The sequence below is a fragment of the Streptopelia decaocto genome (assembly GCF_964273445.1).
Source record: "Streptopelia decaocto genome assembly, chromosome: Z".
Taxonomy (NCBI): domain Eukaryota; kingdom Metazoa; phylum Chordata; class Aves; order Columbiformes; family Columbidae; genus Streptopelia; species Streptopelia decaocto.
Window position 1 is genome coordinate 69,239,639 of NC_138657.1, and position 24,565 is coordinate 69,264,203.

A 24,565-nucleotide genomic window follows, 5' to 3' on the forward strand; every position below is an offset into this window, starting at 1 on the left:
CAGCAGAGGAGCTGTGTTCCATACCTCATCTCTAAGTATCAACTAAGACGGTCTCATGCATTGCTTTACCACAGCCTTATGTCTTTTATAAATGTCTCAGTCCACTGTTAAGGGCCTGGGGCAGTGATGTATTGACTCTGCAGCTGTGGGGCCTGCTGTCTTATGTCCTCAACAGTCTCAAGAATCAACATTTTAAATTGCCTACATTAAACACTGCTGCTATGGCATCGAAGCAATTTCTCCTTTGCCCAACTCTGCTATTTTTACTTTTTTTCTGAAAGTGTTAGATCAGTCACCTAATTTTGGGGTTTGGTGTCCTGCTACAGGCAATGAATTCAGAAATTGCTGCATAGCTTATTGAACATGATCCTGAGGGCAGAGTAGCCATTACACAGATTGCTATTAAAGAAGTAGAAGCATCTCTTTGAACTACCCAGACACCTAGTTTTCAGGTGTCCCCTTTGGGACTTCTGTTCTACAATATCAGCTCTCCTCATTTGACTTTGTAGTTCTTAAGAAACACCTCTGAACACTATTTTCATTGTTTGTTCTTGCAGGATCATTCAGAGTGGAATCATTTGTATTTAGGTTTTGTTTAAACAGCAGGCCATGTAACTCTTGTGATACTCTCTGTATGCTTTAATTAGAACTCCTTTTTGCAGGTCAAAAGCTGAGCTAGATCAAGAAGCTCTGGTCAGTGGAAACCTGGCAACTGAAGCTAACCTCATCATTCTCGATATGCAAGAAAACATAATCCAGGTGGGAAATGGCAGAGCTGGCTTGGTACTAACCAATGCTTCCTCAGAAGCCAGTGGAAGCAAGATTCATTTCTCCTTTTGTTTCTTAGGCAGTGCAAAATGTTTTAATTAAATATCTTCTGTAAACCTGTATAGTCTTGAATGAAAAAAAAAAAAAAAGATGAGGAAGAATGAATCCAAAAACGAAATGGCTGCTGGCCTTACAATGTTGCCACAAGCCTCTCCTACTGTAGGGCATCACACTACTGTGAATTAAAGGGAAATCTACCACCTTGTCTTCAGTAGATGTTGTTGAAAGCCATTTCCACAGTCCTACTATGATCCTCATGCAGTTATTGTTGTTTTCTTCCTCCATGTGTAGGCAAGCTTTGCGGCAGAGTGCAGAGACAATCTTTTGGGAGGAGTTTTGAAGGTCCTGGTAAATTCTCTTGGCTGCGATCAGAGCACCACTTACCTGACTCATTGCTTTGCTACACTCAGAGCTCTCATTGCTAAGGTATGCTCTTGACAATACTTCTGTTTTCATGTTTCCAACCAAGTAATTACAGCAACATTTCTAGAGCAGAGCTGTGTATGTTTACTTACCATTTTTACTCTGGCATTCGTTAAATATCTTTGCATATGTAAATACGAATGCCTATCTATAGGGATGTTAAAGGACTTCTACAGCTCTTGTAAGGTGGTTTTGTTGACCATACAATACGGAATAACTGAATCTGAATAATCCTGTGGTTTTAGCAGTCTAGTCTTTAATATAGATTTACTAATAAAAAGGTAAACAATTCCACCCATTTTATTTCAAATACATTCTGATTTTAATTAGGAATCCTAATACCAAGGGGTGTACAGATTCCATAGAGCAAAATTTAAATTATTATATCATCAGAACTAGTTTCTAACCAGTTGGGCAGCAGTGAAATCAAAGCTAATTCATCACAGATGATTCTACATTTCTGCTTCTAAGATAGGCTCCAAAATTTTAAGTAGATTCTAAGATGTTGACAAATTTCATCTTTATTCTGCCTGAGAACTAAACCAAATCCTAATCTGTCTTTCATTTCTGTATCACCAATTTAAAAAAAAAAAAAAAAAAAGTATACAAGGACAGAATTTGACCCAGCATTTTTATAATATGGGTCATCTGTTTAAGATTCATTCTCCTCCAAAGAAAAGCAATTTCAAAAAGAAAAAAGCCATGAAATGTTTTGTTTTGTTTTTTCCCCTAAACTACTCTAAAATGCAAATAATGAACAGGTTACTCCTGTCCAATTAATGCCTGTCTGCTCTTAAATGCAGATTAGCTGACAAAGGCTAATTACAGGGTAGATATCTGGATAGTTATGAAATGCATAATTATGTTTTCATTGTACTTTATCTTTGAAAGCTAACTTCCAATTATAATAATGAATTTTGTGAAGCAATTTTTATTCTCATTGAAATAGATCTTCTAGTGAAGCTGACGCAGTTCTGTATTTTATGAGGCAACCATTCCAAGTATTTCTATTACTCTGTAGGTATATAGATGTTATTTTACAAATAAAAATGATAGAACTCTGTGCCAGCAGGCTTGCAATATAAATCAGACATGAAACACTGAGATAATGAAGTGAAGAAAAGTTGAGACCTGAGAAATAGACTTGCAAATGCGAAATAATATTTTTCACACACCTTTATCAGTCTTATGTATGTACAAACAGCACTGGAGCATCTGTGCTGCCTACAGTGAGAGTTTCTTAGGACAGACATCCTGCCCCCTGGGTTTATTGTCTGCTAGGTGCGTTGTGGAGACTCCATAAAGGAGGGTCTGGCATGAAAACTGGGTAATGGAAGTTTTGTGGCACACCATAAGAGGAAGAACATGTTGGAGGGCTGGGGAAGGGTAGGGCGTTGATGCAAAAAGCTAGTAATTGCTCCTTATGCTTAAGGATGTATTTGCATGTTTCATTAACCATTATATATTCTGAAAATAGCAACTCTTCATGCTTAGAATTTTGCAATATTTGATGCTTTCAAAAGCCATGGGACTCTGAGAAATTTTTGTATTATCTTTCTGCTGCCCTTTTTCAAAATACAAATATGATTTTCAAACCTTTCTTTTCTATAACAAAATCTTGAAAATGGAACCTATAGTTTCACATGAATCAGAAGTACAATTTAAAAAAAAAAAAGTATAAAATATAGTTTTTGCAAACTTAATTAGTTGTTTGAATCCTATTATTTTTGTGCACTAAGCCAATGGTGTTTTAATAGCCAGAAATTACAGTAATGGGTGTTTTCTTCTCTATCTCCCATAGTTTGGAGATTTCCTGTTTGAAGAGGAGGTTGAGCAATGTGCTGACCTGTGCCAAAGAGTTCTCCATCACTGTAGCAGCAGCATAGATACTACACGGACTCAAGCCTGTGCCACTCTTTATTTCCTCATGAGATACAGCTTCAGCTCTACCAGTGTAAGCTTTTGAGAAAAGCAGTATGTTTTGTGCCACCTTTTTCTGGGATCAATTGAAACAGAAACTGAAATTGTGATAGAAAATGCAGATATATACTCATATGTCATGCTGTTTCACGCATTTGAGCCAGAATTAGTGCTAGAGATGTAGGTAGGGAAGTAGTTTTAAGTATTGTTCATTATTTTGTTTACGAAAGCATGACTTTTTCTGCAACATAGGTAAATGCATCTTCAAATAGGCCCTGACAGCAAGGATTATACAATGCATAAGCAATATTTTACATTTTATCACGTTTGGGTTTTTCAGCCGCATGTCAGAACTACTTAAACTTAGACTAGTTCTACTCTAATGCCATTACAACCTCAGTAGAACTACTGTATGCTTGTATTAATGGGAATTCTTTGCCACTTGGTCTCAGGCCTATGCTCTGATTCTTACCACACATATGGAGCAAAGTACACATGTTGTGCATGTAGGTTAACAGTGTCTTAGGAGGAAAAATACATGCATTAGCATTTTGGATATCATCTTATCTTGCACAACATTTTCTTCCCTAGTTGTTACTTTGAAAGACTTGGACATGTAAGAAGTGTTGGCTTTGCAGGAGAAAAATGTGCCTCTGAGACACCATGATCAGCAAAGTGTGGTGTATCATCACGTGAGGCGCTCAGAGGCTTTTTGCTTCCCATACTTGTTTCCAGAATGTTTTCCAGTCCTGTTTCCTCTTTTTCTCTGTGAGTGTCCTGATCTACACACCCCCTGGCCTGTGCAGAGAAAGAAAGAGGTGCTTCTGACTTGTCTCAAGCAAGCATATGTACTACAAGGTACATTCCTGCCCCAAAGTACAGACTTGTCAGAATTAGGAAACTTTTGCTTAATCAGGAAAAACAAGACTGGCTTTGATTCACCAGAGACCAGTTGTGTGAGCAGTGAGTTTAACACATTGTGGGCAGGAGGAAGTGGGTTTGGTTTACGGAGTAGACAAAGATACGTGAACCAATATGCATGGTGCAGTGCAGCCGTCATTCTCTCATGTTTTTGTTTTTTCTTCTGAAAGAATTTTGCAAGAGTGAAGATGCAGGTGACGATGTCACTAGCCTCTCTGGTTGGCAAATCACCCGAGTTTAATGAGGAATTCCTTCGACGATCCTTACGAACCATCCTAGCCTATGCAGAGGAAGATGCAGATATGCAGGCAACTCCATTTCCCATTCAGGTCAAATCTTTTATGATATCTGTGGCTTTTATTGGGAGCTTTCACATAGGAATGTGCTTGGAGCAAGTCCTAGATCTTGATCTTCTAAAGCAATGAAAAATAAGGATGCAGGGCTTATTCCATTAGTTTATTTCTAACATAACAATAAGTTATAAGGAAGTAGAGGACATAATTCCCTAGAATAAACACTTAAGAAGTTCCACTGAAATCACATTACAAGAGAATCTTCTCTTAGCATTGTGTACAACTTTCTTCCAGTAGGAACTCTACCCTGTAAGAGTTTCTGAAGACAGAATTTAATTTATAATGTTTTCAAACAAGTAGCATCATGAAAACTTCTCTCCCTTTTTCAATTCATAAAGTGGCAGCAGCAATAATGAAAAACATTTCAGATAACAGTCAGATGCTTTCCTAAAATCTTAGAGTAACTCAGCTTGTGCTGAATACTTACAAAAACATCTGCTTTTCTATCAGATCATAGATCAACTAAAGCTGAACTCCATTAGCAGATAGGTTTCATTTTTTTTTAATCCAGAAATAAACAGATCAAAGGATTCCAGCTTATTTTGAGTAATTTAAATGTGTGTATAAGATCTTCTATGTCAGCAGTCTTTGCTGTGTTGAGTAGAGTTGGAAAAATGTGTCTTGTAGCAGTTCAACATCCTGACATTTCCTTGGGTAAGGGGGACAGTAACATCATCTGGTGCAGATGCTGTTGTTTTTCCACAAGGGGAAAACAAACATCTGAGAAATGCATGTTGGTCTTTGTATTACTGCAGGTAGAGGAGCTGCTGTGTAATCTGAACAGCATCCTGTCAGATACGGTGAAAATGAGGGAATTTCAGGAAGATCCAGAGATGCTCATGGATCTCATGTACAGGTGACTGTGTTTAGAATTACTACTGAGGAAATTCTGCAATGAGGTGAGCACAAGAACTGTGCGTTTTATGGGCAAGCTGTGGACAAACCTTCTAGCTGTTCTGTTTGTGTACATTTGTGCTTTAGCACAGCTGATCTGTCACAGGGGGCGCAGGCTGTGGGACTGAGTGTGTTGCAGTGGAGCCGCTGGGAGGTGGGCATAGACTTGGGCGAGCATGGGAGTCAGGGACTGATGAACACTGAAGAGTCTGGGGTTCAGCAGTTTTACTCTCCTCATAGCCCCTGCCTACCCCTGCCTAACTATTTATTTTGCCCTGTGGTCAGTGAATCATAGAGAATAAAGACAGAGATGTCTCCTTCCATTCAACCAAGGTGGAGAATTATAAAGGTCCTTTCTGTTATCTGAGAAGAAGTGATTGTTCACACCTACTTTCTGCCGTATGTTGTTAGAATTGCCAAAGGATACCAGACATCGCCTGACTTGAGGCTGACTTGGCTGCAGAACATGGCAGAGAAGCACACCAAGAGGAAGTGCTACACGGAAGCAGCCATGTGTCTGGTCCACGCTGCAGCGCTGGTGGCAGAGTACCTTAGCATGCTTGAAGATAGAAACTATCTCCCAGTGGGCAGTGTCAGTTTTCAGGTAAGAAAAGGCTCCCAAGATCTGACAGCATGAGGCCTGTTCTGGTGTGTGTATTCCTTCTTGTGTTAAGCAAAGTAGAAGTGCGTATATGGAGAGGAAATGTTACAATGGCAGAGTATCCATCACCTCTCTTGGTAGGTTGTTCTGAAGATTTGTGTTTACTGATGAAAACTGCTACTGTAGGATCTGGCTGTCTCTATCATCTATTTCTAGCAGCTGCATACTATAATCTCTTGTTTGCTAAGCAGACCCCCTCTATTATCACATGAATTTTCCTACAGCTGTTACTTACCAACTGTGATGCATCTTTCAAACTTCTTTCTCATACTCTAGGTAATTGGAGCTACTCAGTTCTTTTGGGTATGTTCTCCAACCCTTTGACTGTCTCCAGTTACCAACCAACACCTTTTTGATTGACGAATGACACAATCACCATAGTATATATGCAGTCACATCAAAGTCAAGTAAAAATGTCCCATCGGTTCTTTAAGCCTTGGAAGTATCTCTCAGTTTATCTCTCCAAGTACTCCACTGGTTCTTTTGGCATTGTTGAGCTCTTTACTTGGTGATAAACTGATCTTTTCCAGAGAGTTTTCTTGGGTTTTGTTTTTCGCTTTTCTTTTCTACATCAAATAGGTGAAAGCATAACTCTCTCTTGTTAGACATTTTGAAATGCAGATATTTATACATAGTTTATCAGATTATGTAGTTTTAGTTACCCTTACCTGAATGTGCAAATTCAGTGATTTTATTATTTTTTTTCACATATTATTAAAAATAGAAATGGCTGAACCCTTATTATATTGCCATATATTGATGATTCCTCCTTCATCATTACTCTCTAAGACCAGTGAAGACCATTGTTCATTTACAGAGCGTTTGCTTCAATTATTATGAATCATTCCGACTAATTAGTAGAAATGTTTTGCAGAATCAACTCAAATGTTGTATAGACATCTCCTGTTTGGGCATTATTGCCTTTGTAAGATGGTAGTATCTTCAAAAGCATCAGGTTTCTATAGTCTGGTTTTGATTTAGATTAATCACAATATCTTTAATTTTTTCTTTAGTAAAATTTTGTATTATTATTTCCACCACTTTGTCCTAGATGCAGACTGATAAACCTACCACTATCTGCTCATCTTGTTTACTTCTTGAAAAATGTGGTCCCCAAAGCATATTTGCTCCTCTGGAACTTCCCTAGTTTTCTAAAACATATGGCAACTCAGTATTCACTACCTGAATACTCTTTTTCTTAACTCTTCTAAACTGCTGAGGAGCACATTTTGTGGTCCAGACAATTTTGAAGTGGCTAACACTAGTAGTTGGTACATTCGTCATCCCTTGATATAAACATCCGACCTGCATTTTTTTTCCCTTCAGAAATGAAAATAACCATACCACCTGTTTCATTTTCCCTTCAGAAATGTGAATAACCATACTACCTGGGGATTTTTCCCTTCAGGGTAGTAAATGTGAACATCATTGAACCACTTGGCATTTTGCATTGAATGTAGTTTGCTGGGCATTAGTACTTGCAATTCCACCTTAGCAATCAGGTGATGGACTAGCATTATTCTTAAATTCCTTTACTCTTAAGATAGATAGCTGTATATACTCTTTTTACTGGCTGAACTTTTGGCCATGCATTTATAAATTCGCCATTTGTCACCCCTTACCAGGTTTGTGTGCTTCCTAACTTCTAACTTCCATTCATTACTTCTGTGTTTTTATTTTCTCCCTTCTTGTTACATACTATCATCATTTAGGTATGGGTGAAATCTGCATTCCCTTCCCAATGTCATTCTGTTCCCAGGCTGCCTTGAATGCTTGTAATCTTGCACACTTGACCATAATGCAGTTCCTCCTTCCATTGCTCCCACGTTATGCCCATTGACATGAATGGGTATGTTTCCAGTTAGAGAACTGAAGTCTATTTTACAAGGCACTGGGCAAGCAAAAACTTTGAAGTTTACAAGCAACAAATCAGTCTCTCTCATCAAAAGGCTTGCGTAGATATGTTTGCCAGAGGAACAGTTGCTCCATAGGAGAAAGGTAATGAAATACTTTAATGACCAGAAATCCAATTATACAGTCTTTATCTGACAGCATAATTTTGAATTTCAGTTTGCTCCATAACAATAATTAACTATAATAACACTTTGCATTTTTACAAAGCCTTTCACGAGAAGAGTTCCCTTTCCTTACAAACAGAAACAGGTTTGTGTTTTGTAGCGCCTGTGAAGGTCTTATTCAGATGACATTCTCAAAACAGAGAAACACTACTCAGCCCTACTTGGAGTTCCAGATCTCACTCATTGACTCTTTCTGTGTCCATTTCTTCATTTAGCTCAGATATGAAATTAACTAATATTGATGATACACATTTAATTGCAGAATTGACCATTATAACATTATGTATTAAAAATAATCTGGATGAGCAGAAGTGTTCTCTCCTTTTTACAGATTATTGAAATGAGGCAGGAAAGGATTAAATCAGTTGACCTAAGTCTTCTGCAGTGACTCTGTCAGCATCCAGAAAACCAACTGTCAATAAAGTAACACTTAAACCGTGCCAGACAAAACTGTATATACTCTCCTCTGTGCAATCAAAATCATCTCTTGAAAGTATAATGGGATCATTTTCCGTGAAATTCCCTTTCAGCTTAATTAATGTTTACACTAAATCCCCTTTGCAGGTGAATAGTTGGACTTAGAGTATGAATGGCATATGGACTGACTTTAAAGCCACTTTATATTACCACAGACAAGGACTTTGTTTTGGGGATATAGGTTGCAGGCTACCCTACTGTATCTAACACAGTGATAAAGGCTGAGGATCACAGAAAGCCCTGTGAGTTTACACCAGTGTTTCTTTTCCTTAAAGAAAACTAGGCTTGTGAGGTCTAAAATAATTGCTGATCATATACTTGGTAACTTGTGTGTTGCCTTTATTATATAAGGGACATATAAAATTCCTCAATGTGAAAGGTAGATCGAGTTGAAAGGTGGGTGAGGCATGTTCACTTTGCAAAAGATCATGCAAGCACCAGGAATACATAATAAATACTCTTTCCTGCTAGACTTTGTGGACTGTAAAACATAGAAATACATTCCTGACATTAGTTATCACAGGGTTAAAGGCAAAGAAGAGATAATCAGACAAATAGTGTCTGTGACTTTCTTGGTTACTTTCATAAAGAAATCACTCTGCTGGGCTCCTTTCCTCTTGCTAGACAAAAAAAAAAAAAAAAAGCCACCAAGGACCACATGCCGTCATGCCTTTCTGTGGAAACAGTCCTTCCTGGCTATGCATGGGTTGTATGACTTGCCCTAGGTATGTACCAGGGAGGCTAACTCTGGTTCAAGTCACTATCTTCAATGAGACTGGTAGGTAAAAAATAGCATTGGTGTGCAAAAACCTGCTGCAGTCTTCCCTCCGCCTGCAGTTCAGTCCTGTTCTTAACTCCCACGAGTGTTGTCCTGAGCTTTGTGCTCACCCTTCCAGTGGAGCTGACATGATGTGCAAAGCAGGCCCTGTGATGGCAGCATGGCTGGAGTAAATTTCACCTGTGGGAAAATAAATACATCGACAAAACCCAAGGGGGAAAGTCCATGTTGCTAGTGATGTGTGGTGCCAATTCTTCATCTGAAATCTGATCAATAGTAACATCCCGCAGTGTCTCTGCCATTTTTTAAAGATTTTTTTAAGGACCCAACTAGCTAGCCAGCTGGCATCTGTCCTGCACTCAGACAGATTGTCGTTGACAGTTTCTGCTGAAGTGAGACACTATGACACTAATTTAACTCCTTTTAATTACTAGCAAATCAAAGCTTAGCTTTTCTGCTGCTGTTGAAAGTTACATATGCTACTTCCACATTGTATGTACACTTATTTTACTGATCATTTACATGTATTTCTATGTATTACCAAATTTTTAATGTTGACTCTACTCAGTGCCATCTATTCAAAGGCATGCTGAAGAACTGTAGACATCTTATTTCATGGTCTAGAATCTCGAAGAGTGACTGACACGGTGTACTTTGTCTATTTTTATTTAAACACACAATAAGATCACTAACTTCAACAAGAAACCAAGTAGATTCTGCAGGATCAAGATGTAATATGTCAGAGGCTGAAATGAGAAGCAGCATCCAATTATCACCATTTTTAGAGCAATATTGTCTATGTCCTACTTCTCCTCTGTTTGCAAAAGTCAGATCAACAACTGGAAACTGCAGCTTCTTCAAGCAGGTGGCAGGAGGTCCAGGGTGCAGCTGGGAATTTCCCACCCCCAGGCGCCAGCAGTAGAAGAGCACATTGGCTGTGACCCCTGTGGCACAGGAGATAAAGCTCATTGCAGCTTCATTGAAATCCAGCTACCAGAGGGAGGCCAGCTTACAGACTGTAGGAGTCTACCTTTGAAACCTGAGGCAAGAAAGAAAGTGTAGGATTCTTGCAGCAAGATGCCTGATCTGCCATCTGCTGAAATTTATGGTGTTACATTCGTGTCTATATGGAATTTAACTGTGTGTCTCCTGGCTGCATTTGTATAATCTCATTCTTCTTCCCATCATGTTAATAAGTTGAAATGGTTTCTGCCTCAATCTTTATGATAGACTATTTACCTAAGCTTCTCATTTATCTGCTCTGCTCTATTTTAGAACATTTCGTCCAATGTGCTAGAAGAATCTGCTGTTTCAGATGATGTTTTGTCTCCAGATGAAGACGGTATATGTTCTGGGAGGTATTTCTCAGAAAGTGGCCTGGTAGGGCTGCTGGAACAAGCAGCAGAGCTCTTCAGCACAGTGAGTGAGGGCCGAAATCACTGGGGCATGGAGCGGGGCTTTCTGGGCCATATCTACAGCTTATTTTCCTGCTTATGAGGAAACAAATTCTTACTGCCAAACCAGGCTCCACAGATCTGCCCCACTGCGAAAAAACAAGAGGCAGAGACACATCTTATTGCTGACCCGGTCCTGTCTCAGCCAGGTGGCTAACCCAGGCTTTCCAGGTAGCCTAGCTCAGTTATATCCACCTCTGCTGTGAAGACTACAGGCAGCATCAGCAGAAAGTGATTGTTCCAGGCGTGACCAAAGGCTTTTGTTTGGTATTTTCATGTGGTAGTACATTAAGAAAAAAATCTTGCTTAAACTACAGATTTCATGATAGAAAGCATGTAAGAGTTGCTGCTATGCTTTTTGCAGCCTTCAACCACCAGCCTCATAATCTACATTTACCATGTAAAGAGTCACGTTAATACTCAAGGAGCTCATCCTATTGCTGTAGTGCTGGTCTAGCATCTCTGGAGACATCATTTGGGTTCCTTTTGACCAGATGCAGCTCTGATTGCCATGAACTGTACATGCTAAACAAATCCATTTCCCTTCTGCTCAGCTGCATTTCTAACTTTTCTAGCCCCTAAGCAGAAACCATGTTATTTACACAGGAAATTGGGCTTCAGGGCCCAACATATCAGAGATCCAAATTTGATCCAGGTTGTCATTTGCAGTTTAGAACTATGCATTTACTATTGCTAGTTTTTAGAAAGCTAAAAGAAGCAACATAGCAGATTAAAAGATGAGTCCCATAAATCCCATTTTCAGTCAGGCTGTTAATGGTGATCTAGTTTCTTTTCAGAGTGCATGAGAACTAACTTCTTTTTTCTTTTTCTTTTCTTTTTCTTTTTCTTTTTCTTTTTCTTTTTCTTTTTCTTTTTCTTTTTCTTTTTCTTTTTCTTTTTCTTTTTCTTTTTCTTTTTCTTTTTCTTTTTCTTTTTCTTTTTCTTTTTCTTTTTCTTTTTCTTTTTCTTTTTCTTTTTCTTTTTCTTTTTCTTTCTCTTTCTCTTTTTCTTTTTCTTTTTCTTTTTCTTTTTCTTTTTCTTTTTCTTTTTCTTTTTCTTTTTCTTTTTTCTCTTTTTCTTTTTCTCTTTATTTTTCTTTTCTCTTTTCTTTTTTTCTCTTCCTTCCCTTTCCTTTCCTTTCCTTTCCTTTCCTTTCCTTTCCTTTCCTTTCCTTTCCTTTCCTTTCCTTTCCTTTCCTTTCCTTTCCTTTCCTTTCCTTTCCTTTCCTTTCCTTTCCTTTCCTTTCCTTTCCTTTCCTTTCCTTTCCTTTCCTTTCCTTTCCTTTCCTTTCCTTTCCTTTCTTTCCTTCCCTTCTCTCCTCTCCTCTCCTCTCCTCTCCTCTCCTCTCCTCTCCTCTCCTCTCCTCTCCTCTCCTCTCCTCTCCTCTCCTCTCCTCTCCTCTCCTCTCCTCTCCTCTCCTCTCCTCTCCTCTCCTCTCCTCTCCTCTCCTCTCCTCTCCTCTCCTCTCCTCTCCTCTCCTTTTCCTTTTCCTTTTCCTCTCCTTTTTATTTTTCTTCTTTTTTTCTCTTTTTTCCCTTTTTGTCTCTTTTTGTCTCTCTTTTTTTTTTTTCCCAAGGGGGGATTGTATGAAACTGTGAACGAGGTCTACAAAATTGTCATCCCCATACTGGAAGCACATCGAGATTTCAGGAAGCTTACCTTGACACACAGCAAGCTACAGAAGGCCTTTGACAGCGTTATTAATAAGGTACTGGTGAGGAAAGGCACTGCTAGCAAAACACATTACTGCGTTGCAGTTGTTTAAGACTGGTGATAATAAAACTGTTCACGTGAAATAGATCCATTTCCTTTTTCTAGCAAAAGCTTCCATCTGCTTTAGCCTGCCTATCAAAAGGTAGTCTACAGTGAAAAGAGGCTCTATCCTCTCTGTAGGAAAAAGTGAAGATTAATATAAAACTGGTTTAGAGGTACAGAAAAATAGCTGAACAGGCCAAACTTAGAATAAGACATGCATGATTCCACCTGGCCATATCTGTTTAATAAAAATATTTAATAAAAATAACTTTATTGTCAATTAAGTACTGTTTTCAGTTATAAACCAGAAGAAATTCAAAAACCTGGCTAAATTCTCAGCACTCACACTGCTCCTGAACATGCACTTTCTCCAGAAGAATGTTATTGCTGATCCTAGTAAAATTCTTGTCAATTTTTGTTGCAAAACTTTAAAGTTAACACTTATACAGTGGAATTAAAAAATAACGTTATTTTTTTTTTGCAAAAGTTATTTAATTATTAGCCTAAATTTTAAGTCAGATTTCAATCAAATGTCGCATTAATTTGCTTGTTTTCCTTCATGAATACATGCTTCTAAGCCATCACCGCTGATGATACATAGAACTGTCTCTGAAATACGGGGAAACTTAGGATTAGTGCATTTTCTTGTACATCAGTTGTAAATAACTGTACATTTTCTCTTTCTTTTTATCAATTAGGGTCAAAAGCGAATGTTTGGAACTTACTTCCGTGTTGGTTTCTATGGATCAAAATTTGGGGACTTGGATGAACAGGAATTTGTTTATAAGGAGCCTGCAATTACCAAACTTCCTGAGATTTCTCACAGATTAGAGGTAAATAAAAAAAATTGTGTTAATATCGTATCCACTGTTACATTATACTTTCTAGTGAATCCACAGAGTTCTAACAGTATTATTGCTATAAAAAATCAGTAGCAAACTGATTTCTACTGTAGGTTATTTCCTTTGTATATATTCTTTCCATTGTGGCCATTTTTGCAGCATGATGATGAAAGTGATCCCTTCTCTTGAGGCAGGACTGTAATATATTGAATTATTTGATTTGAGCATGCCAGATATTTGCTTCGGTATATTTTCAGCTTTTTCATGGAACTGCAATGTTCTCTTCTGATAACTTCACCTTGAGTTCTGCTTTTTTTATGAGCAACTCACAGTGATCTTTGTCAGAAGGTACCTTACCCTGGCCAGCTGTGGTTCATGAAACAGTATATTGACTGTACAGAGCCCAGAAATTGCCATTGTTCCTCCTTTCTTCTAGAGGCATACAGATCATTAGCATTGTATTAAGGATTAAGGACACTCAAGGATAATTCTGTTTCCTTTCCAGGGATTTTATGGCCAGTGTTTTGGAGAGGATGCTGTGGAAGTGATTAAGGACTCCGCTCCTGTAGACAAAAGAAAGTTGGATCCCAACAAGGTAGGGAAAGTACTACTGAGTGTTGGGTGTCACAGAAGAGAAAGGAAGAGAGTGGGATCCCCTTGCAACTTTCATGTTCAAACATTAAGGCACCATAAATCCTCAATTTAGATGTATCTCTGTGTCCAGGGGTGTCCTTAAAGCCTCTGGCTTGACACTGTGGAAATTAGAAGTTCTGATCTCTGGTCCAGTCTCTGGCTCTGATCCCCAGGGTTAAGCTGTGCCCTTCCCACAGGCAGGTTTTGTCAGCTCTGAAGAAGAGAAGAAACCCTGAACGATTTGCAGCTCTGTGCTCTTCCAGACCATGCTTAGCCAGTGTGAATTATGGGATATTTAACATATGCCATTCCTTTTACACTTCTTGGGTTGTAAAATACTGTGATGGTACTTGCCTCTTTTTTCAGGCATACATACAAATTACTTTTGTGGAGCCGTATTTTGATGAGTATGAGATGAAAGACAGGGTAACCTATTTTGAGAAGAACTTCAACCTCTGTCGGTTCATGTATACTACTCCTTTCACCATGGATGGGCGCCCCAGGGGAGACCTTAGTGAGCAATACAAGAGGAACACCATCCTGACCACAATGCATGCTTTCCCCTACATCAAAACTAGAATCAATGTCATCCAAAAAGAAGAGGTAATTGTTTTTGAAGATAAATGTTAATTTCTTAGGGGCTGAAGGTGCCTTTGGGTGGGAAGATTTTTTAATTCTATGCTTGGCAGAAAAAAAAAAAAGGCTGAATTTCTCAGATGTGTTACTCTCACAAATGGGAATGGCAGAGAATGGGTAGACAAATCCAAGATGGGTATTTGAAGAAGAGGGGATAGTGACTGTATATTCCCCTTTTGGCCTCCTGGTTATAATGCTGTAGAGCATGGAGCTCCATTTATGGCAGTACTTCTAGCTGATGAAGTACAGTCAAACAACTAAACTGGGCTCACAGCTGGTTTAGAGATAGGGAAGCTTTATAAATGTAGAAAGCACAAAACCATTTCAGACATTCATTAGAGTAATAAAGAATTTGTGGAAACAAGGAGTCAGATCCACATCCTGTTCTTATAAATTATAAGATGTCAAAGAGCTTTGGATCAAATGTGGCATCTACCAAGACTGAACAGTCTTCCTGTGTTTTACAACTACTGCTTTTGGCACACAAGAATGAAGTGGTATTGACACATTCAGAACAGGTGAACTGCTTGCATGATTCCAGTAATGAAGCATCTTTTCTTTCACTTTCATTAGTTTATTTTAACCCCAATTGAAGTTGCTATTGAAGATATGCAAAAAAAGACACAGGAACTAACTGCAGCCATCAACCAAGAACCACCAGATGCCAAAATGCTGCAGATGGTTTTGCAGGGCTCAGTTGGAGCCACTGTAAATCAGGTAAGGGATGCAAATAAGCCAGATGAAGAGTTTCTGCATAGTTTCCTCATTGTGCTTTCTTTTTTGTTCTTATCCCTTGCACTGGGAGTACATCTGGTCAGACAGATTTAGTCACAATGTGCATTTAAACTTCATCCCTTGATGTTTAGTTACTGTGTAGTATTCATTTGGTATGCTTTTGGTGAAAGTGCTCGTGGAAGTGCTGTCTTGGTTGTAGGTGCAGAAAGACACAAAAGCTTTGTGAATGCATCCAAGGATTTTCCATTTCTAGCACACTGGACTTCTCAGCCATTTTGTTCATTCCAGGGGTATCTTTGGGAATGGGAAGAATCACAATTCTGCTGTGGGACAACTACAAGCTCACAGTTTCACAGAAAATACAAGACCTGAGTGCCTCAAAAGAAAGCTGAGATGCAATAATTACATGTGCCTACTGAAAAAAAAAAAAAAAAGACATAACTGAAAGAAAACTTGGTATTATCCACTGATATCCAGAGCTTGGTTCCTTTGCTGAAAGCCTAAATACTCCCATTTTCTCCAGATTCTTCATCAATCAAAGCCTCTAGTCTGAAGTTACACACTGTTGTAAGGTTTGGAAAGAGCTCTTCTGAGCTTATTTAACTCCCTTTGGGTGTTGTATTGCCACACATAGGCGCTGAGTTGCTCTCCTGTAATCAAGTTCGGCAGTGGTACTATCCCAGCTCTTTTCTGCTGAGTAGAATTAATCTGTTCCCTTTTTTGTGGGGCTGGAGGAGAAATAAAAGCAGTAGAGGGTAAAATATGATGTGCACATGCAAAAACTCTGCTTGCCGAAGGAAAAATCAGGGGTGAGAGGAAGGAGGAAAAAAACATCCTGTTATAGTGACTATGTGTAGTTTTCTCGTATAATTCCACTCATGAAATGATGAGCAGCTTAACCAAATTTGTGATCTGTTTTCAGTGTTAAGCAGGTGGTTTTGACATTTTTCTGTGTTATTCCTATAAGGGACCGCTAGAGGTAGCGCAAGTGTTCCTGTCTGAAATTCCAGCAGACCCCAAACTTTACCGACATCACAACAAGCTGAGGTTGTGCTTCAAAGAGTTTATAATGAGGTCAGTAAAACAAAATTGAAATGCTGAATTGAATAAATAAAGCAAATAGTAGCAATAATGCAATGATGATATGACTGTGTAATTAATTATGCAAGTTAGCATCGTGAATCCTGGCGTCTCACAGTTTAGACACTTAGTCCGGACTTGTTATCTGTGCTTCATGGTCAGTGCTTTGGTAAGCTTTGCATCCTGAATGGGAGCAAATTTTAACACTTCAAACTAGTTATGTAGAAATTAAGATCATCCACTTGTTTTATATTTTTGATATTTTACTAAAATCAAGCATTTCAGACTAATGCCTTGATTTTATTATTAATAAAATGACATATTTATGTAGGAAGCTGTTCATAAGGAAACATTTCACCCTGTGTCAAGTAGACACATTGGTAGTGGTAAACACATACAGCCTCTTCTTCAGATAGGCTTGTAAATCTTAACAAGCATACTCATATAGCAAGATATTAATCTCCTTAGTCCAAATGAAGCATAATTGCTGAAGGATAAGTTTGAGTTAAATAAAAATTACCTTATGCAGAGTTACAGCCTCTACTCTCTGTTATTGTCACTGCATCTGTTTACAGTAAGTAGGCAGGTAGCTGAGTATTCTGCAGTCATAAAATCTGTTTTTTTATTAGCTCCCTCATGCATTTCTAATGTCTTAAAAATATCAACGTAATTTGTGTACTTGGAAAAGACAGAGGTTTCTTGTTAGTTCAGTATCATTTTGGACTTGGCAAGTTATCAGAGGAATGCCTAGCCCAGACTTGGCACATCCAGATTACAACACAAAGTTAATGAGTTTAACAGAAGTAGGTGATACATCTCATACCTTTTTTTCTTTCCATTTGCCTAGGTGTGGTGAAGCAGTGGAGAAAAACAAGCGCCTTATTACAGCTGACCAGCGGGAATATCAGCAAGAGCTCAGAAAGAACTATGGGAAGCTGAAGGAGAACCTTAGGCCCATGATTGAGAGGAAGATCCCAGAGCTGTACAAACCTGTAGTGAAAGTCCATAGCACAAGGTACCGTTAGGGCAGGGCTGGCTGTTGTAGGTATACAAAAAGATGCCATTTTTGCAAGGAAGAAAGGCAGTTTTACTGGCAGCTAAAACCAGGCCATAACATACACTGCCAACTTTATACCTTATTAAAGAAGTCCACTGACTTCCACTGGAGCTGAATGTATTATCAATTGTGTTTCTCAAGCTGCTCATACCTGGGGTGTAGCATTTATGTCATTCCAATGCATCATTAGAAAAGACTTTCTGCTTGCTGTAATGAAAATATATTAGAAACATCTTGTCATTTCTTCAACATTTGAATCAGGAAGAAGATAGAACAGGTTTGTTTAGACTATATGGCACCATGTGGTGCTGTCCAACAGGAAGTAAGAGTGATCCTTGCACTCCCAGATAACATAATCCAGTTTAATCTCATGACTGCGACAGAAGAGTCTTAATTTATGTTCTTAACTTATGAATATACGCTTCTTCACAAGGCCACCGTGTCCAGTGTGGGGTGGGAGCAGAAGAAAGAATATGGCTCTGATCTGTCAACACATGACATGTTTAGCTGATGATTTGTCAGCTGCTCCTTTTCACAAGGCAGGTGTTTCTTCAATCCTTTTCCATTTGCCAGTTTTATTTATGGATGCATTTTGTTGCAGGGAATCTTTTCGTAACCACAGTTTTAGGAAATATGATGCCCAGACCTCTTCACAAAGCACCTCAGGACTAGCTGCTTTGGCCAAGGAAGAGCTTCATGCTGCAAGCCAGAAGTGATGGAGTATTCAACATCCGTGACATCAGAAATCTGTCACAAGACAGCATATGCACTTTCTGGACAGCATGCAGAAAAGCATTGACACAAGATCACTGAATGAAAACCAGGAGATGACTGCTAATCAACCACATCTCAGGAGGGCTTGGGAAGGAAGGCGGTGCTTTTTTTAGATATTTTTGCATATATTGTAAAAAAAATCACATGGACCGTAGAGTGGCCGGTGGCATGAGGTCAGTCACCACTAGCTACTGGACACAGAAATCTGTGCAGTTTGATTGAGGTGTTACGTGAATCCAAATAACGTGTTCAAGGGATGCTGATGAATTATGTCTATTTATGGTCCTTTTCCAAGACAGCACTTATCCATGTGCTTTTTACAATGGAGCACATTCTGCAAGTTAATCACGTACTTAAATGCTGTCTTAATGATGATGGACATGGTCCCCTGCTCAGTGTTTGCTGAGCTGGAGCTCTAGGAAGAATAATTTTCTCAGTCATTTTATGTTACCAGTTTCTATCATGGTCCTAAACTGCAGGCAGAGTTCTGCACACATTTTCTCAATCAAATCTTGGAAAGCAAGAAGTAGCAGTAAATAGTTCTTATAGATCTAATTCTTTTTGTAAGTATAGGGACTACTGCTTGGCATGCAGTTGGATTTCTGAATAATCAGTGTCATGTTTAGCAGAGCTAACAAGGAATAGTTTAAAAAGAAGATGCCAAGCTGTGAGTTATTCTTTTACTGTACAGCGCTAGAATGTGGATATCCAAAATTAACTACAGGAGTGCACAGTGGGGATTTCGTACAAAGCAGTTCACTCAGGCTTTACTGCAGCTTAAGAGAAATTAGCACATAATTTATAATATGCAATGCTTAGTATTTTGTGGACCTTAAGCAAATATTTTACTAAATAATCTTTACAGCACTTCTCTGAAGCAAGGAAACATTATTACCATTTTGCAGATGAGGATTTTGATAGAGAGAGAGGGAGAGGTATGGACTTAGGGACCCATTAGTGAGGCACTGACAGAGCCACAATTTGTATTTGGACTATGCTTACCATGTAATATTTCTATTTTGATACAAAGATCCATGAAAGCATCCCTCTGTTTTACCGCCTTCCCTCCACCTTCTCAGGGTTTTGGAAATTACAAGTTAATGCTGATTAAAGTAACAAATGCCATTTGCCAAAACACAGAATTTTATGTTAAAGTTGAATGAAATTGTGAAATTAATCTTTTCCTTTGTACTTCATTTTATTAATAGAAAATTACAGTGAACTTTCTCAGAGCTGATGACTTGTGTTTCTAAATGCGAAGCTTCTTTGATCCAAAAGTATAAGGGAAATTGAAGCTGCTGCTTTTAGTGTAAACATTTTGACTTTTTATGGTCATTTGCAGCCTTTCCATTTGATGACAGGAATTTTCCCAGCACTTCATTGACATCCACGTGAGTCAGATTTTGAATGTGCTGTGCAGGAGATTCATGGGGATGATCAAACATGATGACATGTGGAAACAGGTGAAATAAACCCTGTACTTACACAGACCTTGGAATGTATGAAAGCATTTCCCTCCTCATTCATAGTACTGTTAAATGCTATCATCAGGAATAAGTACTCTGTGATTTTGAAATGAATGCATCCAAAGTACATGAGCAAATGGTATGAAAAGCTCAAAGCAAGAGATGCTTACATGGAGTAGCTTGTCTGTATTCCAGATACTTTAAAAAAGTTCTAAGGTTAAAACATGATTAATTTCCCAAAGCTTTGAAGCTATGAGGTCGCTGCCTATCAGCACCTAGACCCTTATCTCTTATTTTGAACAGCCTGTTTGGGAGGAAGGTCAGAATACTGTCATCTATTATACCAACCCTGTAATCCACCCTCATTGTTTACAAGATGCTTATCCTTTACAGCCTAAATAACAGAAACCTCAGGTAAACCAAAAACCCCTGCAGGTGTACGATATACTCAGCAAATGTAATAAAGTGTTTCATGTTGTGTGGTCCTTTAACTGAAACATTGCTCTGGATAATATGAATACTAAAGGACTCTTCACATATTTTACAAGCTGAGCAACCCTCAAACAGTTGGCCAGTCTTGCCCTCAGTTTGTAGTTCCTGTTGTCCCTTCTACAAATGAAACATGGTTTGTACATTTCTTTCAAGAGTTGAACTATGTGAAATGTAAATTTTCTATCTTATGACATTCATTTTACAATAAAGTGACTGTTTCACAGGATGCTCAGAAGTGCCTCTATCTTGCACTTTATAGCTCAATAGAATACATCTGTAAAGAAAATTTCAGTAGGAACAAACTTTCCTTGTAGAAGCATCGTTCAGGAGAAAAGACAAAAATTTGGGCATGGGAGGTGTCAGCCTGTCTTTAGGATAAATTGTGTCTGCTGCAGGCGTAACAGGCAACAACTTGCAGCTTCTTTTTTTCTTCCACTGTCCATGAAAAATGGTAGTTCAAAGCTCAGTGACACTAGTGCCCTCCTTTCTCCCTCCGGTGTGCAGGTGCAGAGCAGAAACATGCCTGATTCTTGAATGACACACCATCTGGGTGACTCAAGACTAGAGAGACTTGCATATGTCCACACTAGTCAGGTCCAGGGCTGAACTACTGAGGCTTTCACAGGGGAACCAGCAAGTGAGGCACAGAACTACACTTATCCTGGTCCAGATTCCCATGGGTGTCTCGGCTGGGAGCTCAACATCACTCACTCACTGCTGAGCTCATGCTGGTTTTCACAGAATCACAGGATGTCAGGGATTGGAAGGGACCTCAAAAGATCATCCAGTCCAATCCCCCTGCTGGAGCAGGAACGCCCAGATGAGGTTACACAGGAACATGTCCAGGTGGGTTTTGAATGTCTGCAGAGAAGGAGACTCCACAACTCCCCTGGGCAGCCTGTTCCAGGCTCTGTCACCCTCGCTGAGAAGTTTCTTCTTTTGTGTCTGGAATCCTTTAGCTCAGCAGGCACATCTCTGTTCAGCACGCAGCCGTGCCCCGTCCCGCTGCACCACTCAGCCTCGAGCTGCCACCAGGAGTGTCAGGTCTGTACAAAGCTCCATTGCACAGCAGGAGCCGTCTGATCCAAACCAGGTGTGAGCCATACACTCGCACATCTGCCAGCAAGCAGACAGCGCTTAAAACAAGGGGCCTATAAGAAAGATGCAACAGGCTTTTTAGCAGGATCTGTAGCGATAGGACAAGGGGTAATGGTTTTAAACTAAAAGAGGAGAGATTCAGGCTAGATGTTAAAAACAAATTTTTTATAGTGAGGGTGGCCCAGGTTGCCCAGAGAGGTGGTAGATGCCCCATCCCTGGAGACAATCAAGGCCAGGCTGGTTGGGGCTCTGATCAACCCAATCTGGTTGAAGACATTCCTGCTCATTGCAGGGGGTGTTGGACTAGATGACCTTGAAAGTCCCTTCAAACCCAAACCATTCTACGGTTCTATGAACACACATGCATAAGGAATCCATTCCGGCCGTAAGAAGACCAACAATAATGCCCAGAAGTACAAATTAACCTGTCAGCATGTTTTGAGCACATTTAAACAGTTTAGATGAGTGCTTTTGGTCAGCACTACTGATCCTACATGGGCAGCCCTAAGGCTCGATTTCCTGGTTTGCAGAACAGCGGCCGTGAAGGAGCACGTCCTTCATACTGCACAAAAAATACCACACAGTCATTGCTTCAGCAGGTGGATTGAAGGTGACTGTGAGTAGCTGCAGCAGCGTTTGTGCCAGGTGAGGAGGAGTGCAGTGTTGTCACGTACAGCTGGCAGGTCTGGGTTACACGACCTTTCTCTGGAAGCTGAAAGCTTCCTCGTGAGGTTTCCCACCAATGTAAGGGACTTGGAAAACTGAAATCAAACATTTTAATTCCTTTTTTGTTTTGTTTTTCCTTTTTCTCTGTTTGAAGTACCATCATCTCAAATATTTCAGAAAGGGGAACTAAAGCTTAGCAAGCAGCCTGACACAAGCCAGCTAGGACTCTTTAAGGTGTTATAATCTCTCAAAGCAATGCTCGTTATGAAAGTGAAGCACATGATAACAGTGGTTTACTGTCTTTTGCTGCACTACAGCGTTGCTGCCTTCTGGTAGACAAGAACACGTACAAGGTGCATTCATACGGTGTTGCCATTAGTGATGAATTTGAGAGTGGGGCAATTTGGGGAGTAGCTCAGCTGACTATGGTTTAACCATCTTTTAAACCAGCTAAATGGAGGGATTAAAAAAATAATCAGCAGGTCTTGATAAGTCATCTCAGGTTGTGTAATACTCTGGTCTAATCACTGCACTGAAAGGAACAGGGGCCCCTGTGGAAAATGTCCTTTCTGAGTACATGAATAAAGGCAAAGTACATTCACAGTAGAGCTCAATCAGTGTTCAGGAAGATAACAGTAAAATCTGGCACTGATTGAGTGCTTGACGTAGTTAATTGAATATGTTTCTGTGACTCCTTATATTGTCAGAGAGGGATTTGTTTAAATGAAGCATTTTAATCCAAAACCTGTTTTCCAGGCTAACCTTGATGAAGCTTTTTGCAAACAATATAGTCACTCAGTATCGCTCAGTAAAAAATCCTGAAAATATCAAACTAAATGTTTAGCTGATCAAAACAAACAAAAAACCCGAAGACTCTCAATAGCAATTTTTCAATAGCAATTTTTCTAGGATTGGTTTAGAAAGCCTTGGAAGTTGTAAGATTTTTTTTTTCTGCTTCTCTGTTCTAATTATTTCCCTTAATTAATTTACACAACACATGCTGTCGTGTTGAGAGTTAGGCACGTGTTTAGTCCTGATAACTACACAGATGCAATTTTATAAGCTATATACCTTCTGAATGGAAATAGTTGTGAGAGGAAAAAATGGTATGGACTTGCTGAAATGCCACAGTACAGAAATCAAAGATACCCAAATGCAAATGTAAATGCTCTAAATTATTACACATTTTTTTCTCCATGCTATAAAATTGATTTTGTATTTCTGTCTATCTGTGGACCTAATACTTCTTTTAGAACTACTTATTTTTACAGGAATAAGGTTTTCCCTGTCTGCCTCTGTTAATGGAACATTTCAAAACATGTATTGTATGCCTGCAAGGACTGGGGAAATCCAAATTACAGAAAAAGTTAAGCTCTAATAACCAAAGGGATGGGCAATTTGAGCTAGATGGCAGGAGAACTGTTTTGCACTATTTAACAAACACCTGTAAAATGACTAGAAGGGAATATTTCCTACCACACCACTTTCCCAAATGTGAACACTTGTATAAATTTTGTTCCTCAAGGAGAGCTCTGTGGGGCTCCAAAAAAAACAAACAAAAAAATCACAACTACAACAAAAAACAAACACAAAAACAACAACCAAAATAAACCACCACACACAACAGAAAAAGCAAGCTTAGCATGGCTGATACATCTAGAACTTGAACGTGCCAGAAAACTATCTTAAAACCTCAAGCAAACGAGTGTTCTGGACTTAATAAGCAGTGAAGAAAGGAAATAGGCACAAGCCCATATCCTTTCCTTTGTTTGCAGGTCAACTTCAAGAGAAATGAACAATCCCTTCTCAGGTATCAAAGACAGGTTGGAAGTGTTCCCAAAGGACTGTTTCTCTTCAGTGAAGGCACAAAATCCTGGGCTCAGACCTAAACCCCGGAGGTGGAATTTTTCCCAGTGGGAAAGGGCAAAGGAACAGGGAAAGGGAAGTATGGGAACAGCGGTTCCAGCTAAGGGGCCTTGGACAGGTTATACAGAAGTATGTTTTTCATGAGTGTGAGGAGTGATAGCCCAGGCCAGTGGGAATGGTATCTTGGGTCAAAAAAACACCCCCATACGTATGATGTGTGAATGTTGGGCCTGGGCATGTGAATGAGCGGGTCGGAACGCCGCCCACAAGACACGCATGGGAACGTGACTGAAAAGTCACAACATGAGTGTGGTGTGTTTAGAATAACATTTTTTGGAACAACCGTCTAACCTCTTGGCCCAGCCCTGTATCTGTAAACATATAAACTGAGAACTGTTAATAAAGGGGAGCTCAGCTCTGCCTGGCTCTGCTCTCGCTGCTAACAAGAGCTCTGTGCCTGTGCGACTCTGCCTGCGTCCCGGTGTGCGTTGTTTCCAGTCGCCGCAGGGAAAGGGAAAGGGAATGGAAAAGGGAAAGAAGGGAAAGAAGGGAAAGAAGGGAAAGGGAGAGGGAGAGGGGAAGGGAAAGGGAATGGGAGAGGGAGAGGGGAAGGGAAAGGGAATGGGAGAGGGAAAGGGAAAGGGAGAGGGGAAGGGAAAGGGAAAAGGAAAGGGAAAG

The 24,565-nt window shown here is 39.5% G+C and overlaps 1 protein-coding gene across 3 annotated transcripts in view; it reads left to right on the plus strand.

Moving 5' to 3' along the window:
* Nucleotides 1–20,483, plus strand: part of DOCK8 (dedicator of cytokinesis 8) — a 98,361-nt gene extending 77,878 nt beyond the window's left edge. For all 3 annotated transcript variants that reach the window (XM_082075458.1, XM_082075459.1, XM_082075460.1), the window contains 15 exons: nt 663–759; nt 1,120–1,254; nt 3,053–3,205; nt 4,263–4,421; nt 5,201–5,301; nt 5,751–5,943; nt 10,609–10,752; nt 12,364–12,495; nt 13,241–13,375; nt 13,890–13,979; nt 14,384–14,620; nt 15,227–15,370; nt 16,356–16,462; nt 17,316–17,483; nt 18,127–20,483. In XM_082075458.1, the coding sequence (XP_081931584.1) occupies nt 663–759; nt 1,120–1,254; nt 3,053–3,205; nt 4,263–4,421; nt 5,201–5,301; nt 5,751–5,943; nt 10,609–10,752; nt 12,364–12,495; nt 13,241–13,375; nt 13,890–13,979; nt 14,384–14,620; nt 15,227–15,370; nt 16,356–16,462; nt 17,316–17,483; nt 18,127–18,241 (2,110 nt within the window). In that variant the 3' untranslated portion in view covers nt 18,242–20,483. The remainder of the gene's footprint in view (nt 1–662; nt 760–1,119; nt 1,255–3,052; nt 3,206–4,262; nt 4,422–5,200; nt 5,302–5,750; nt 5,944–10,608; nt 10,753–12,363; nt 12,496–13,240; nt 13,376–13,889; nt 13,980–14,383; nt 14,621–15,226; nt 15,371–16,355; nt 16,463–17,315; nt 17,484–18,126) is intronic.
* Nucleotides 20,484–24,565: the final 4,082 nt, after the last annotated feature.